The sequence below is a fragment of the Montipora capricornis genome, chromosome 3 (genome assembly GCF_036669925.1).
Source record: "Montipora capricornis isolate CH-2021 chromosome 3, ASM3666992v2, whole genome shotgun sequence".
NCBI classification, from domain to species: Eukaryota; Metazoa; Cnidaria; class Anthozoa; order Scleractinia; family Acroporidae; genus Montipora; species Montipora capricornis.
Window position 1 is genome coordinate 23,649,528 of NC_090885.1, and position 15,935 is coordinate 23,665,462.

Sequence of the window (15,935 nt, forward strand, 5' to 3'; positions counted from 1 at the left end):
TGTCTACAGTAAAACTTTATGCTGATACAAAACAATTACTCATAACTCTAAAGTCCGCCCACCGCGATTAGCCTGTGCTATTTGTAGGCGGAGACAGACTGTACCTTTTTGTATCTGTTTTCATTAAAAATACTTATTACTATTATAAAATACTTATTATTATTTTAATATGGGAGCCGACTGTTAGGGGCGGCTCCGATAATCAGCTAAAGTAAACAAAACTGCTTGTCGAACGATAAAACACAGGTAATGATAAATTAAATTGATAAATTACTCTAAAGTCAATACATATAAGTGTTACAATATTATTACATTTTATTACTCTGAGGGATCCCTAAAAATGATGAATTTTACTATCCTTTTTGACCCCATAAATACATGTAGAAGCAGACACCCTCAACCGCTTCTGATAGGATCACTCAGTGTTTAACTTTTTCTCCAGGTACTGCGGTTTTCCCTTCTCCTCAAAAACCAATATTTGACCTGATTTGAATTAATTGTTAATTTCAATTTACAGTACCCCCAATTAGTGCTGTAATATGATGTACAGCACTAGAATGACTAGATAAAGTTCCTTTCCTTTCAAGGAGAAGTTCTAAATAATAATAATAATTCTTATTATTTATATTGTGTTCTTGTTCATTATGATAATTCTTTTATTTTGTTTTTTTTTAATTTATTTTATTTTATTTTATGCAATATCAACCAATCATCAAAATGAACTGACAAAAGAAGAGATACCATCAAATTCTTTTCCATTATTGGCATCCAGGAAGTGCCTTGGATTCTCTACATTCCATTTGATTTCCCTGATATGCTGTAAGTAAAAGTGATGAAACTAGTCTTATTTACAAAGTTCTAATACCCGTTAAGTGATACAAACGAAATGAAATGCAATTATAATAATTAATTTGGTTAACTGCCACAATCTTAGAAATTTTTTTTCACTCAACAGAGCATTGTCAAGTGGAATGTTGCAACAATGTCAGTATTAGTGACGAAGTGATATATGAAATGGATCACTGCGGATATGAAATCAAGTGAAGCTATGATCCTCGCAGTTATAAACGCAATTTTTGAAATTGCCTAGAGAAGCCTGAAAAATTCAGGACTTCAACGGGGTTTGAACCCGTGACGTCGTGATACCGATGCGACGCTCTAACCAACTGAGCTATGAAGCCACTGACGTTGGGAGATGGTCACATGTGGGTTCTAATGTTCCCATGAGGAATGAATCAATGATGAAGTGATACATGTATATGAAATGGATCATATATGAACTGCGGATATGAAATCAAGTGAAGCTATGATCCTCGCGAGTAAGCAACAAGGTGACTCAAGCCAAAGCACATGGCAATGCCCTGCAAACCTCCCCTGTGTCCCCCCCCCCCCCCCCCCCAAATATCTCAGGAGAACCGCTGCAATGGCTTGGTTTTAACTTTGCCTTAGAAATGATATTTAGTCCAATGTAATGCAAGCAAGCAACATGTGTAGCAATACCAATAATTTGTACACACAACTGACTTAAATATAATCTTCTTGGGTGCCTCTTATGAGGTATGAAAGCAAGCCACTGATCAATCAGCTCTGTGACGAGTTTGATTTTTAATTAATCTACCTGCTGCTGTTAGATCTATGGGGAGGGTGCAGGGGATGTGCACCCCCTGTGATGACCTGTGGCTTTCTAATAGAACTGGTATTCTACCAAACAAAAGTCACCAGTCAGCTACATGTATGCCATTCCTTTGTGGTGCACCCCCTGCTAAGAAAAATCCTGGAACCACCCCTGTTATTACACATATAATGCGGTTTAGCCACAAATCTAACAAGGAGACCAAGGAGCAAGCAAAGGTTCATTCAAATGTGAAAAACCCCACACTTACAGGGACGTCCCCAAGTGCAGGCAGCTGGCTAGTTTTATTCATTCCCAGTGACCTTCTCAGTGATATCCCTGAGCTCAATGGATGACGTACAGAGCAGTTAAGACAAGGGACAACTGCTGTTACAGCATCCCATTGCCTAAAATTTATACATTGTATTAAATTGGTCACCTAAAAAAGGGAAAAAAAAAAGTCTTAAAAAACGGTCAAGTAAATTACACTCACACTAGAAGCATCTGCACTCCACTTTCCTCTTGCCTCTGTCTTTGCCATCTCTTCAAGGTCAATTAACTTTGTTTGATCACTAAAAAATAAATGTTAAATTTTTAAAGCAAATTGCTGGGTTTAGGGTACAGTGTACATGTACTCTTGGTCAATCAAGAAGTGTTCTTGGTGGAGGCAAGTCTTGATGGTCTCAGTGCAAGACAGGAGATAGGGAGCAAGTCATGGGATCATATCCAATAATTATTACAAAATAATACAAAGGTCAAAGGCACCCCTTACCCTTAATTCTCACTACTACGAACAGCTACATGTAACATTGTGATTGCAGACAGGTGACAAACAAAAAAAGCTGGGGAATTTAGTTGCACATTATAACATTATAGGAACTCATAAAAATCTGTGTAGCTTGGCTACATTGTATGCTATCCTCAATTGTTCGACACTAAAGGGAAGAATGGCGAGGTTGCAAACTGGGTAACATGCTTACTGTTACAGTAGTAACAAAAACAAGATTCAAGGTGGAGTAGGATCCTGAAACTTGTGGGCTTCAGTTGTGCAGTTAAAAAGGAAAATAGTCACAGTCAGAATACTAACTCTGAAGGTTTGATGCCACCACGCCTGACTTCTACGAGTCCTTCAGAAACTATCGACTCTGTTACATTCTCAAGTTCCTCCCCTTAAATGAAAACAATAAATGATCTGGATAACAATAAAATTATGCTAAAAGAGCAAAACGCAGAGCTTGTCTAAACCAATGACTCCTACAGGAGTGAGTCTTTAAATGTTACTCTAACGCAAGATGATTTTACTCGTCAATAAGAGGTGGCTCAGGAGTCAATGAATGGGTTAACAAAAAAACAATCAGGGACTTTAAGCAAGGACGACGACAAAGGCTATGCCGTTACTGTAATAATTCAGGGAGAAAATGCATGTGCAGGGCATGCAGAACTATTGTTTTAGCCAATTAAACCTATTGTTACGTGGCATTCTCATAGCAGTTGTCATCGTCCCCTTTAATCCATTGACCCCTAGGAGTGAGACTTGACAGATTTTAGTCTGTCTAACACCAGGCGATCTTATTCGTCAATAAGGAAGCGGGGGGGGGGGGGGGGGGGGGCAATGGTTTTAGTGCAGTGGGGTATACTAACTCCTCTAAATGTATTAATTTTTTCTTAGTTTTTGTCAAGGTCCACGGAATTTCAGTCGTGCGTAGTACATGATAAACTATTGCATGGTCATTATGATAATATTATCTAAATGTAATTATTATGCATAATGTAGTATTAGAGCATCAGAAAGCTATGCAGTATTATTTTGCTGATTCACTGAGGTATTACTCAAATTCCACTTTTTTAACTTCAATCACAAACTTATGAACAGAATCTACAGAACATGTAGTTTGCTGACTGAAGAACCACCAATAATCTCATAATAATAATAATAATAATTATTATTATTATTATTATTATATTATTATTATTCATTATTTTTATTATACAGTACATGCACTAAAGTAAAGCTATAATATTAAACATGAACATTGGTGTGAATAAACTGAATATACATGTAGTAAAACTACAACATACACTGATATTTCAAGAATATAAAATTACCTTTCTTTAAGTAAATGCACCCATATTCTCTTCCTGTTCCAGGAACTTTGTATTCCACAGTAAACAAAACTTCTTTTCCAATTAGCTTTTTTCTAAGAAATTCCCTTGCCTCCCATGCGAAAGGCTACAAGATTAACACACAATTATCAAATGCCAATACACATGTATGTATCTTTTTAAAGGCATAATTAGATGGAAACCAGCTGATAATTAAAGAGCACAGATGGCAGCTTGATTACAAAGAGGATCCAAGAACAAACATTCCTAGAGCTGTATGAATGAAATCATACATATATACCGGTACATGTACACTGTAGGTCATCCAGTCACACAAAAAGAACATTGCACAACACATTTATAATTATGCAAATAATTACAAGACAGGTGCAATTTTCAGAAAATAATAATAATAATTAACAATTGCGGGCTACGGGTCAATAGCCCATGAGGCGAAGCCAATCAAAATGCAGGATTTGCATTAGTCCACTAGTTGGGTGATACTAATAATTATTAATATACACATCTCTTTGAATGAAATAAAGTTTAAGTATATTTGAAGTGGACAATTTAAGCAGTTGTCTCTTACAGACACCAGGTTTTTCTGGTTTCATAGCTCAGTTGGTAGAGCATTGCACTGGCATTAAAGAGGTCACAGGTTTGAATAACTGAATTAATTTGTTGAAGCTTCCTGGATTATTCAGGTGTCTATTTAACAAATCGATTCCATGTTGTCGTGCGTCTGTTCAGCAATAGATCACAGATGGCGTCAAAATGGGGTAAGAACAAAAAGGTGGAACACGAGGCGATAGCCGAGTGTTTCACTCATGTTCTTACCACATTTTGACGTCTTCTGTGATCAATTACTGAACAGACGCACAACAACATGGAATCTATTTGGTTTTAATTAATAATAAAGAATTAAATTTTATTCCCATACATTTTGTAAAAGCTGATGGTGACGTCAATCGTGCGTCTGTCCTCTAATAGATCATGGGCAAGAACCAATCAAAAAGCGAGAACAACTTGGGTTATTATATAAAAGAAATTGTCCAGACAAACTTGTGCAAGGAGCACTGCCTTCTTTCTTCTATAACCCACTCAAGTCCTTCATGGGTACACATGAGCCGCCCAACAATTGAGTACCAACTGAGAACATGTACATACGTTTGCTTCACAACCCAGTTGGTACATGTAGGGCATTGCACTGGCTATGCAGAGGTCATGTACATGTGCTTCGAATCTCTTTGAAGCCACCTGACTGTAAAGAGATCACTTCTTTCTTTCACTCAACTCTTAAGAAAGACAGCAGAGGATCAAACAACAAGACGATATATCCTTGTCTTAAAAAACCTCACTAAAAGACATTGGCAAAACTGGAATGGAAATTAGATATGGCAGACATGGCCCCAGTATTTGGGCACTGTGCCATCAATCTCAAAGGTAGTCAAATGATAATGTTGGTGATTAAGTGTGGTTAAATTCAAAATGCAGAAAAAGTGTGCTGAAGATTTTAGCCAAAAAATTCACCAGGCCTGGGTTGTTTAAAGGTCAATTGTGCCATCCAACAGATAAATATTGCCATTTGGCAGATAACTCAATTGATTTTGACAACACCGATTTAGTGATTTATCCACTGGATGTAGCACTGTTTGCCTTCTGAACAACTAAGGCCAGGTTTTATTCCATTATGGGTGAATGAATTTCTAACAATCTATGGAATTTCTAAAAATCTATGCAATAGACCAATTCGGCTAACTCAATGTTGTACCCAATTCAAATCCTTTTGGAATAAAACGTCATTCCCAGTTTTCCCTTATCATTTAAATGTGAATGCTTCATTGTCAAGCATATTCAATACACAAAGAATCTTAACCCTGAGACATTTGAATTGGGTACAATATTCATTAAGTACGCCGAATTGGTAAAACTGGCCAAATCAGAATTCTGCACATTTCCAAGGTATACATGTCACTGCATTTCCATCATGGATCTTTGTATGCAAGCTTGAATCAATAAATATTAATAATGGTAATGGTAGGACTGAATGGAGTCCAATTTGGTCTGTAATCATACAAGTGATGAACAAAATCGGACGATCGCATACAGTAGCAGGAGTCCGATTACAATTTCTGAGAAATAAAATTAATGCATTCCTTTTTCTTTGTCTAATGTTACAAATTTGTCCATTTTGTAAAAAAATCTCCCGTTTGGTAGGATAAGTGGTTGTTGCTATGGTTATTATGTGATTGGTGGATTAAGCTTAGCGCACTTAATATGATTGGCTGATGTAACTGTCCGATTTCAGGCATCTGATTATAGCCAACTGTCCGATTTCACTGTCCGCTTTTAGCCTCACAAAATAATTAGTGAAAAATAAAGTAGTTAATGCACCAATCAAATTTGAGAAAATTGCAATGACTATAATTATGATTATTATTCAAATGTGTGTTCAATTAAATTTGATTTCATTCCAAATGACTTTCAGCCGATTGGCAGCAGGAAATTTTTAGAGCGTTTACTGAACCTGCACGTGGGATTACTGGTGGTAAAATTCCTTGCGTCACCCAGGAATTGATACATTTGCGTTTGTTAGGACCATTCGAAAAGCCGAGAGGCTAGGGAGGTGAATTTACAAGTCGGTTTTTTTGTGCTCACTGAAAGAAGATGCCGCACGTAATCGATTCCTATTGGTCAAAACAATAACACCTTTGAACTATTTCACAGCGAAATGGACATCAAGTGAAATTTTACCAAGAAATAAAGTGCGTAAATAGGAAAGATCATAGACAAGCTATTGTAATATAATTGAACACTCTCTAGAAGAATCCACTACAGTTATGGCCTTCCTTAAGCAACAGAGTGCATTTCTGAGCAATGCAGTAATGTTAATTTCATTGTACGACAAACAAACCTCATCGCGTGTTTCTACACTTCCTTCCACGTTTGGATTTGACCTTCTCGCAAGTTTGGGTGCATTTACGTTGGACAAGCAAAGCTGTCTCTCTGGCGGAGGACCACCGCGAGGCTGACCACGTATTACTACACTATCTCCTGACAGAACCTTTATTGAAAAAAATAATAAAGACGCTATTTGTTGTAGTAAAGGGTTTGGTAATGATGACGATTTTGAATGTCGGACCGGAGGACGCTTAAAACTTGGCAATTTCAGAAAAAAAGAGGAAAGTTTGTCAAACATTTTGTAAAATCAATAGAGAAACTGGGCCATGCGTTACCTGTTTAACAATTCCACGATTCATATGCGGTGTTTGAGCCATTATTTTTAGAGTGAAAACCCTAAACTCGCCACAATTCAAGGATAAAAAAGAGAAAGAACTACTTGTGGAGCAATACTATATTTGGATTTGGCGTGACGTCAACACTTTACCGGAAGTTGAAATGCAAAGGAAGTTTAACAGTTCCGAATCGCGAGATCATGTAGAATAAATGGAGGGATGACTGGGACAGATTTTTTCAGTACTTTAGCCAAACTTAGATCTAGCGATCCTTCTTGAAGATCGAGAAAAATAACAGTGCACAAATAAGGGATCATTATTGCTTCAGATGCAAGATTTACTTCCGTTTCCTTTTAAGAAAGACAACTGACCAACAACTGACCTGATCAAAAGAGATGTGCATTACATATTTTACGGCAAACCGGCAACGGAAGTGGAGGGAAGCGCCATGTCGTCGGTTTTAGCGTTATTTTTAGTACTCTTTTTTTACAGGGTCAATCTTGGGTTTGTTTCATCAAGTGGACAGGATTCATTACTTGCAGATTTTTACAATGAAACGACAGTTACTCGCATTGCTTTCGGAAGTTGCAGGTAAACTGTCGGGAAAATGTCAAAATGCGTCATGATTCCACTCCTAACCTTGTTATATACAGCTGTAAGACTTTTGTTTTGTAGCTCTAAGTGAAATAGTTTGATTTTTCTGTTTGGTTTGTAATGCAAGAGAAAATAAGAATCACTCAAGGTCGAAATCATGTCGACTTGAATTTTCGTATTATACTGTATACTGGACCACGATCTGTTCACTTGTTGTTGAAGTCTTGGAGATCACATGTACTGACTGAGTAATTTGACTTTGTCACAAATAACGATTTACAAGGAACTACTGCAGTATATGGCAGTTAACTCAAATGAAATCACGGGTTGGACTCTTTATGTGTCCGTTAAAAACTCTTGAAATTGAATAGGCGTGAAGTGCCTAGTACAATATGTTATCTCTTGTGGACAGATTTCCTTGCCTTTTATTTCGGTTGAAGCAACATTTTCCTCTTTTCTTTAGCTATGCTTATCCTAAGACACATGTACACCAACCATTGTGGGAACATATTTCAGGGCAAAAACCGGATTTATGGGTTTGGCTTGGAGATGGTATGTCATATGAACTGTTCGTTTACTCTGGTTTTTGTTCCACAATATGTTTTAATTTAATTATTAGTGTAGAACGTATCACTTACTGCAAAACTACTGAAGCTTATAATATTCTTACAATGCTGAATCTACGAAATATGTTTTTAAAACCGTAAGGCAAATGAAACGCATAAAGACACATTGGAAATTGATCAGTGGATTACATTATAAATTGAAAATAAATTATTTAGCTCATATCTACAAAAAAGATTATGCCTAAACAAAAATGCAGTTCACTGATCCATAAAATAATTTAAATGGTTTGCATATTATCCACAACCAATAAATGTGGCTTCTTGTTTGGTTTAACAGAGGTTCCCTCTAGAGATACCTGTTTGTAATCATTTGAGATGCTGCAATTACAGTAATTGCAGATATACCAGTTTTACCAATATTATTAAAATCATGCATGAGATGTAGCTAACTGCATGAAAAAGCGAAAGGCTCTTGTGCAATTCACTGGAACAGGAAAAAGGGAGTCATTTATAGTCAGTGGCAGCTCTCATTTTATTTGAAAGCCAATCTTATTTCTTAAATTAAATTCCCAAGAAATATTCCCATGTTACTCTACTCATCAAACCAACGTGATTACCTAATGCAGTCCAATTAAGCTGGACTGATACCCGAAGCGAGAACAGGGTCTCTGTGCCTCCATTTCCCTCATCAAGGCACATAATTCCTCATAGTAAAAACCCACTATTCTTCTTTCATGCGATGATCATGTAGTCAGGGTGGTGGTGATTGGAGAAGGGTTCAATGTAGTTACATGTACTATCTACACTTCTGACTTCCTCAGAGTGCTGCAGTCACGGTTTTCCATCCCTGATTTTTGAGATAACAATAATTTTTATTGCTCCATTTCCAAAGTTCTGATATCACTCGTAATCACTGACTGCATATATATAGTTTTAAGTAAAAGTACCGGTATGCTTTTTTAGCTGTTTATGCCGACACTAGGATAGCGCCCTTTATATGGACTCCATCTCCTCTAGAAGAAATGGTGGAAACATTTGGTGCATTAAAGTACTCCTCAGATTATCAGGTAAATAGACAGTATTTTTATTGGTTTTCCATAAACCTATATATATTTTATTGTTTCACTCCAAGCAGGTCAATCAATCTGTAGCATTCCTGATGCTAAAAGCCTTGACACAGCAGAAACATAATTAGTAATTCTATCGTAAAAGAGCGGTAGCCAAGATTTTCCATTAGGTACAATAATTATAAATGGAGTGAGATGGGTTTACAATGTATATTGTGCATTTTGAGTTCTGGAGGAAGAACAACTGACCAAACTGACCAAACTGAAAGATACTAAAAATAATCATCTGGCTCAATACTATTTCTTTAGAAATTCCTCAAATCTGGAGTGCATGTGCTAGGAGTCTGGGATGATCATGATTATGGAATGAACAATGGTGGAAAGGTGTGACCAATGCTTTCATTTTTATCATATTAAATATTAAGAGTGAGACAGATTTGGTCAAAAATCAACAAATGTTCAAAGACATGTGTGTAGTTGAAGTTCCATAATCAAACCTCAGCCAATTTTCATGCGTTATTAAATACCGGTAGTATTAATCTAGTTTTTGCAAGGAATTCTTCGCAGCTTGTATGTAAAATTGAAAAGAAAGCAATGGGATGAAAACAGATGAAGTGTGAAAAACAAAGTAAACATAATATTATTTTAAAAAACTGGATCGTCACATGCTAATTATATATTTTAAATGGAATTTTTTGCTGGTTGATTGAAGTGACATGAGACAGTGAAAATGGAACAATAATGCAAGCTTTTATCATGAGGGCTGAGTGTCCATGCAGTTCCATCTTCTTCTTCTAAAAGGTTAAATTGGCAAGTCAACATCCTTTCTTCACCACTCTTTAAAACCAATAATTGCTTTATAATGGTTTTGCCATTGTCATTGTTTTATTGAGTCCATCAAGTGGATTTTGTGTGGCCACAGTGAAGCTTGCCCAGAGAGCCTTTTCGATGCTAAGTCATATTTTTACCAAACCTAAGAATCCTGCCCCAAGGGAACAAGAAAATGACTGTACTATGAAAACCACGATTTGTGAATGGACCTAAATTACTGAGTCACTGCCCTGCCCACTTTCATTAAACGTTTTGATGAAATTCCTTTCCCACAGGCTTAGGTGTACCGGATCAACTGCAACAATAAAAAATATGTTTTCAAAATTTGGCAATCGCAGAAAAACTTCCCACGAAGAAACCCTTTTCCGATAATATCTTGTGTGAGTGAACACTATTTATGAGTCAATGAGTCAATGAGTAAGTGCAGTTAACCAAACCATAAAATGAAAGCGAAAATTTCAGAGAGTGCTTAGGCCTAGACTGAAACGAGGGCTTAGGCTTAATCAATAAATTGTTGCTATATTGACTTTGAGTCTCATTGACTCATTGCCTTATTGACTCATAAAACATGGGACCTCCTTGTATAATCTTCCTTTCAAGTCTTCTCCAAGAGCTCTCCCACAATTCTACAGCTTTATGCACTCAGTTCTGCCAAGGCATCTAACACAATACCTCTCAAGAATATAAACTATTTACAAATGAAAGTGGGCAGGGCAGAGACATGTAAATTCCCGCCCATTCCGTAGATCGGTAGTTTTCGTAGTATTTCATACAGTGTGACAATTGAAAAAGTATTCATTTGAAAAAAACCAAATGCCAGTTTCATTGGTAAATGTTTTTTTAGAGAGCACCCAAAAGCAATGTTTCTTTTCAAAATGGATAAGGTGGCATTGTTAGAACATGCTTGTCAAACCAACCAATGCCTGCAATTTATTGCATTAACTGGGACTATTTGAAAAGAATTGTCATCACCAACCAGCAGTACACTATACCATCAATGCCTTTGTTTGGAAACTTAATTAATTCTACCCAGGTTCCTAAAATCATGATGACAATGGCCAATCAGTGAGTAATTAAAAGGACCTGTTTTTCAGCTGTAGATCAACCTTGATGAAGACACTAGCACTAGTGCTGAAACATTGCATGGGACTGATATCTTGAATTATTGTAACTTTGTAAGTTACTGCACAGTGACCGTCCGATTTTGTCTGATTGGCCATGCATACCTGGCCCTGCAGGTTGCTCAAAGGCTGGGTAACTTTAAACAGTGGATAAGTCACCACCCAGAGCGTAAAATGTCATCATCATGTCATTAGCCCATCTTCGCTCCTAATGGGGAGCATAGGGCATCAGCCATGGACTTCCACGTGACTATTTTTGGCAGTTCCCTTTGCCTCTAACCAAGTGATATTCTTCTTGGCAAGCTAGCGTAAAATGTGCTCCACACTAAATGTTGGCCAAGATTTTTGTTGACGCCTTTACTAAGATGTGATTAGAGTGTGCATATTCACAATTATGTGACCAAAAATTAATATTGAAATATTTGAACAAAATTAATAGAAACTGTTGAATAGTGTGACTTATCCACTGGATAAAGATATTTATCTGGCCTTTGAAAAACTGGGGCCTGCTTGCAAGGTGAACTTAAATGTGTCTTAAGTGGGAAATGTTTCTCACACTCTGCTGGATCAAGGCCAGATGACCAAAAAGAGCAGTTGCTTTTGTGGTGTACTACCGTTATCAAACTTTTTCCCTCTCTCTATCCAAACGTTTCGAGAAGTTAATACCATTTTCTGTAGCCACTTGTGTATTTTTTTTTCTCTGTGCCGTTTTGTCCCATACTTTTTTAATGGTATGTGTTTTGTTACAAAGTGATGTGTTTCTTGGGACTGGAGCAAAGGTTTGGCTGTTGCAGTCAGCTTGGCATTTAAGCTACCAATACTGTGTACATGTATATATTATACTTCATTCCGTTGATACTATTTTTCACATATTTTTAGCATTAATGTATTTCTATTTATTATAAATTCAGCTTCCATCGCGTTGTATTCTACTAACTGAGGAGGGCAGAAGTTTCTCTCGAAACATGTTGTAAAAACTCAACGGTTTCACAGATTTAAATTTAAAAACCTATGATTATTTTTTCAAACTTTGCAGCACTACAAAGATCGTCTTCAAAGTCAAGGTATCTACTTAGATTTTCTTGATGAGCCAGTGGAAAGTCTACGCCGACGACGTGAAGGAGCCTATGCATCCTATGTCTTTGGAAATGGCAGTAAGAGATTAAAGGCAAATTCAATAATTGAATTCTTGTACCATTGAGTGGCTTTATCATGATTAATTTTATTATTCCACTAGTATGCCATTTTACCATATTTGGTCAAGAGAACACAGGCCTCGGGAAAATACCACGCAACTCGCAAAATATCCGCGCGTAAATACATGTTAAACCATCGAAAAAGATGTATATAAATATTATTCAAATAAGTACCCCCCCCCCCCCCCCCTAAAAAAAAAAATCATCCATACGGCCGAAACCCTCTTTAAAGTGCCCACTAAATTAATTTTTAACATTTTTTAAATTGTGGTTTTCAAAGAAGTGATTAAAAAATATTTTAAAAGTGGTAGACTCTGAGATCATCATGCATCTTAATTCCTACAGTTACTCTTACTTGACATACGCTCTCACCTGCGGTGGGGGACAGACTGTGACATACTTGGAAAAGAGCAATGGGATTGGCTGGTGAGACAACTAAGTAGCACTGACCCTGCACAGTTGACCGTAATTGGCAGTGGAATGCAGGTATTGTTTTCTTAATTCCTTGAAAGGGATTTCTTTGAAGTTGTGTAGGACTTGTTTAATTAAGGTAAATGTCATTCAGAGGCGAGGCAGTGTAACTCAGAGGTTAGGACGCTTGCTGCTAGTTCCGGAGTTCCTGGGTTCAAGACCCGTCCTGACTACTCATTGAATTTGGTAGTCCCTAGTTCAATTTCTCGGCTGCACATACATGTATGTGCACATAGCCAACTGGTTTGACTCTGGCCAGTTGGGATTCTTAACAGTTGTCGTTGTCGTTCTTTTTTGTCGCTTCGTGGATTGTGTTCGATTGGCCCTGGAAAGCCCCTATGGGGAGTGGTCAATTAAGTACAGTATGTATTGTATCATGATGATGCAATGTTCACTGTTTGCTAATTTGGATCAATCAACCCAGTGCTATCTTTTGGATTCTTGTACTTAAACCGATCCGTTGTTTTTCACTTACCGGTAGTTCTTGTCAGACATGCCTTACACAGACAAATGGACCAGTTGTCCTTCAAGCTACGATCGCTTGATGTGGCTTTTACAGAGACACCCAAGGGTAAAGCGTTCACATTGTTCATTTGAAGTTCAAATTTCTTTTTTCCGTCTACTCTCCAAGAAGGATAATGCTGTACTGGCTTTCTTTATCTTGCTTTGTACGACGGTGTAGGTGATACTCATAAGTGGAGATGTTCATTTTGGAGAATTCGCTTGCTTAAATAACACAAGCACAGGTACATTTGTATAGTTTGCACGGTTGCAATGTTTGTCAGTCATATAAATTTGTAAGTACATGTAGCTTTTGGAAACAGATTAAACTAAATTTGAAGCCAAAGATAACACCTACGAGTTTAGTCGATGGAACCAATGTTATTTCCAGAACAGCCTAACCTGGACTGTACGTTTTGAAGCAGTCGCATAAGGAAATTACAACTACACGAACAGGGTAACACGTGCCAGTAAACTGATGAACCTATGGCCTTCGATGCGCACCCCCCTCCGACCCCCTTTCTCCGACCCCCTTCCTCCTCCGTCAATGCTACGTTTTACGGGTATTCAAGGCAACAGCTACACGGATCAGAGGAAAGTCGAAACAGACGTCGGTAGAATGAGACGGGGATCGAACCGGTGACCTCCACTGCTCAGAAGGCCGCACACTACGTTTTTTTACATTTCACTGCAACCTCTTTGGTTGGTATTAATTAGTGCTTCTAAAATTGTTAAACCATTTTTGCAGGATTATATAAAGAGTAAGAAGTCTAAGAAAGTAAGAGCAATTTTAAATTAAGTTCCATCACCATAAAGTTTAGCAAGGAAAGGGTGTATATTGTCTCAACTGTGTTGATCTTGCGACAATTATATTGCTTATTTACCTACTAGGTTACCCTTTATATGAAGTTACTTCCAGTGGCTTAACAGGCACCTGTGTGACTTGGATTTCGACTGAAACATGTCGTGGGCTTCTAACGTAGGTACCGAATAAGAAATCTGAGAGCATTTCCTTTTTCTTAATTTAGGGCGCGTTCTTTTGGGACTATTCCGGAATAGGAATACTCCGAATATATGGTAATCGACGACGTGTTCTTCTGGGACCAATTCGGCAGACACGTTCTTTTGGGAACTGGCATTTCGTGTATTCTGTTATTCGTAAACCGGAATAGTCCCAAAAGAATGAGCCCTTAAATAGCGCAGTTCCGGCTTTGTTATACACCATTTAGAAATCGCTGGTGATCCTGGTGATCCTTGCAATCTTATTGGCTCTCAGCAGTGCGATTTATTCACGAAAAGCCGCTCTAAGTGGTGCAAAGCGGCGCACCTTTTCGCAGCGATTTTGATTTCAGACCAAAGTTGCACTCCACTCAGTTCAAAATCAATCTACTCGACGTTTCGACAATACAACTGCACGTTGCAATCAACAAGTTGTGATGTTTTTTTTTTGTGAAGGCTACTGATTTTATTAAACCAGTAATAACGATGCACAGGACACCCCACATTCAGAAGCCTTTGTTTGCCTAATACAAGGAAAATGAATGCGGCAAATCAGAGTCGCTTAGCTTAAAATAACGATAGAACATATCAGTTATTGCATGTAATTCACTTTGTAGGAGAATACGTGAAAGCCATATATTGAACCATATCTAGATCCATCTAGACTTAATTAAACGGGAATAAAGGGGGTAGTTTCTAAAAGGTTCATTAACGGTTAATTAAACGGGGCTCGAACATTGTCTTGGTTCAACCATACAAGCCCAGAGGATTTGTTGTTTCCAATTGCAATGATCATATTTTCGCGAAAATTGGGAGTAAATACCAGAAATATCTTTACCGCCTTTATCCTCAGTTTGCTGTCCACAGGTCTACAATTGTAGATCTTTGACAGTTTATGTATATTACAAACCGGCGTAATATCTATTAAGATGGTGTCGTACTATCTTTTTTGTATTGGCAAGCTGCTGTGATCAACCTGTCTCTCTCTCTCTCCTTGTCAAATAAATTAGACTGAACAAATGGCAAATCGTGGTTAGTAAAACATGACCTCAAGTGTCGAAATGTTCAAATTTTTACTAAACATGTACGTTTTAATCACACAGAATCTTTGTCTGCTTTGTGTTACCCAGAGCACAAAGGTCCTTTCTTGTCTCAGTTTTTTACCAGTTTGAGCGATTAATCATTTAAAGATACGCGAGAAACACACTAGGCTGAACTGATTTGACTTGCTAATGCGGCTGTATTTTTATGTTATTTTATTCTTTTAAGCTTACGTTTACTACAAGAAGTGTTCGATAATTGTGTTCGATGCGTTATAAACAAAGTGCCGTCGAAATGTATCTTCTAAATTGTAGCGAAAGTAGTTGTCGTAGCGTTGGTGGTATAGTGGTGAGCATAGCTGCCTTCCAAGCAGTTGACCCGGGTTCGATTCCCGGCCAACGCACTCTTTTTTTGTTGTTGTTGTTTTGTCTCAACTGCGTATCTTTTGTTTTTTCTTTTTCTTTTTCTTTTTCTTTTTCTTTTTCTTTTCCTCGACCAGGAGAGATTTCCCTCTCGTTCTGTAAGTCATCTGGCCGATCTCAACAAACTTCTGCATTTTAATCGATGAAAAGGCACCTTTCAGAAAAGGAAAACTAA

General features: G+C 37.5%; 2 protein-coding genes and 1 non-coding gene across 3 annotated transcripts in view; 2 read left to right on the forward strand and 1 right to left on the reverse strand.

The window, feature by feature from the left end:
• LOC138042604 (staphylococcal nuclease domain-containing protein 1-like) overlaps window positions 1-7,090 on the reverse strand; it is a 32,916-nt gene extending 25,826 nt beyond the window's left edge. The window contains exons 1-6 of the mRNA XM_068888553.1: window positions 6,952-7,090; window positions 6,630-6,779; window positions 3,719-3,842; window positions 2,700-2,781; window positions 2,106-2,184; window positions 742-817 (exon numbers count right to left, since the gene is read on the reverse strand). Coding sequence (XP_068744654.1) covers window positions 742-817; window positions 2,106-2,184; window positions 2,700-2,781; window positions 3,719-3,842; window positions 6,630-6,779; window positions 6,952-6,993 — 553 coding nt within the window. The 5' untranslated portion in view covers window positions 6,994-7,090. The remainder of the gene's footprint in view (window positions 1-741; window positions 818-2,105; window positions 2,185-2,699; window positions 2,782-3,718; window positions 3,843-6,629; window positions 6,780-6,951) is intronic.
• A 47-nt stretch (window positions 7,091-7,137) lies between these two features.
• Window positions 7,138-15,935, forward strand: part of LOC138042605 (uncharacterized) — a 14,885-nt gene continuing 6,087 nt past the window's right edge. The window contains exons 1-9 of the mRNA XM_068888554.1: window positions 7,138-7,542; window positions 8,009-8,097; window positions 9,075-9,178; window positions 9,488-9,562; window positions 12,167-12,298; window positions 12,672-12,812; window positions 13,279-13,368; window positions 13,480-13,543; window positions 14,190-14,277. Of these exons, the coding sequence (XP_068744655.1) occupies window positions 7,400-7,542; window positions 8,009-8,097; window positions 9,075-9,178; window positions 9,488-9,562; window positions 12,167-12,298; window positions 12,672-12,812; window positions 13,279-13,368; window positions 13,480-13,543; window positions 14,190-14,277 (926 nt within the window). The 5' untranslated portion in view covers window positions 7,138-7,399. The remainder of the gene's footprint in view (window positions 7,543-8,008; window positions 8,098-9,074; window positions 9,179-9,487; window positions 9,563-12,166; window positions 12,299-12,671; window positions 12,813-13,278; window positions 13,369-13,479; window positions 13,544-14,189; window positions 14,278-15,935) is intronic.
• On the forward strand, window positions 15,670-15,741 carry Trnag-ucc (transfer RNA glycine (anticodon UCC)). The gene has a single exon. It is a non-coding gene; the product is annotated as a tRNA-Gly (tRNA).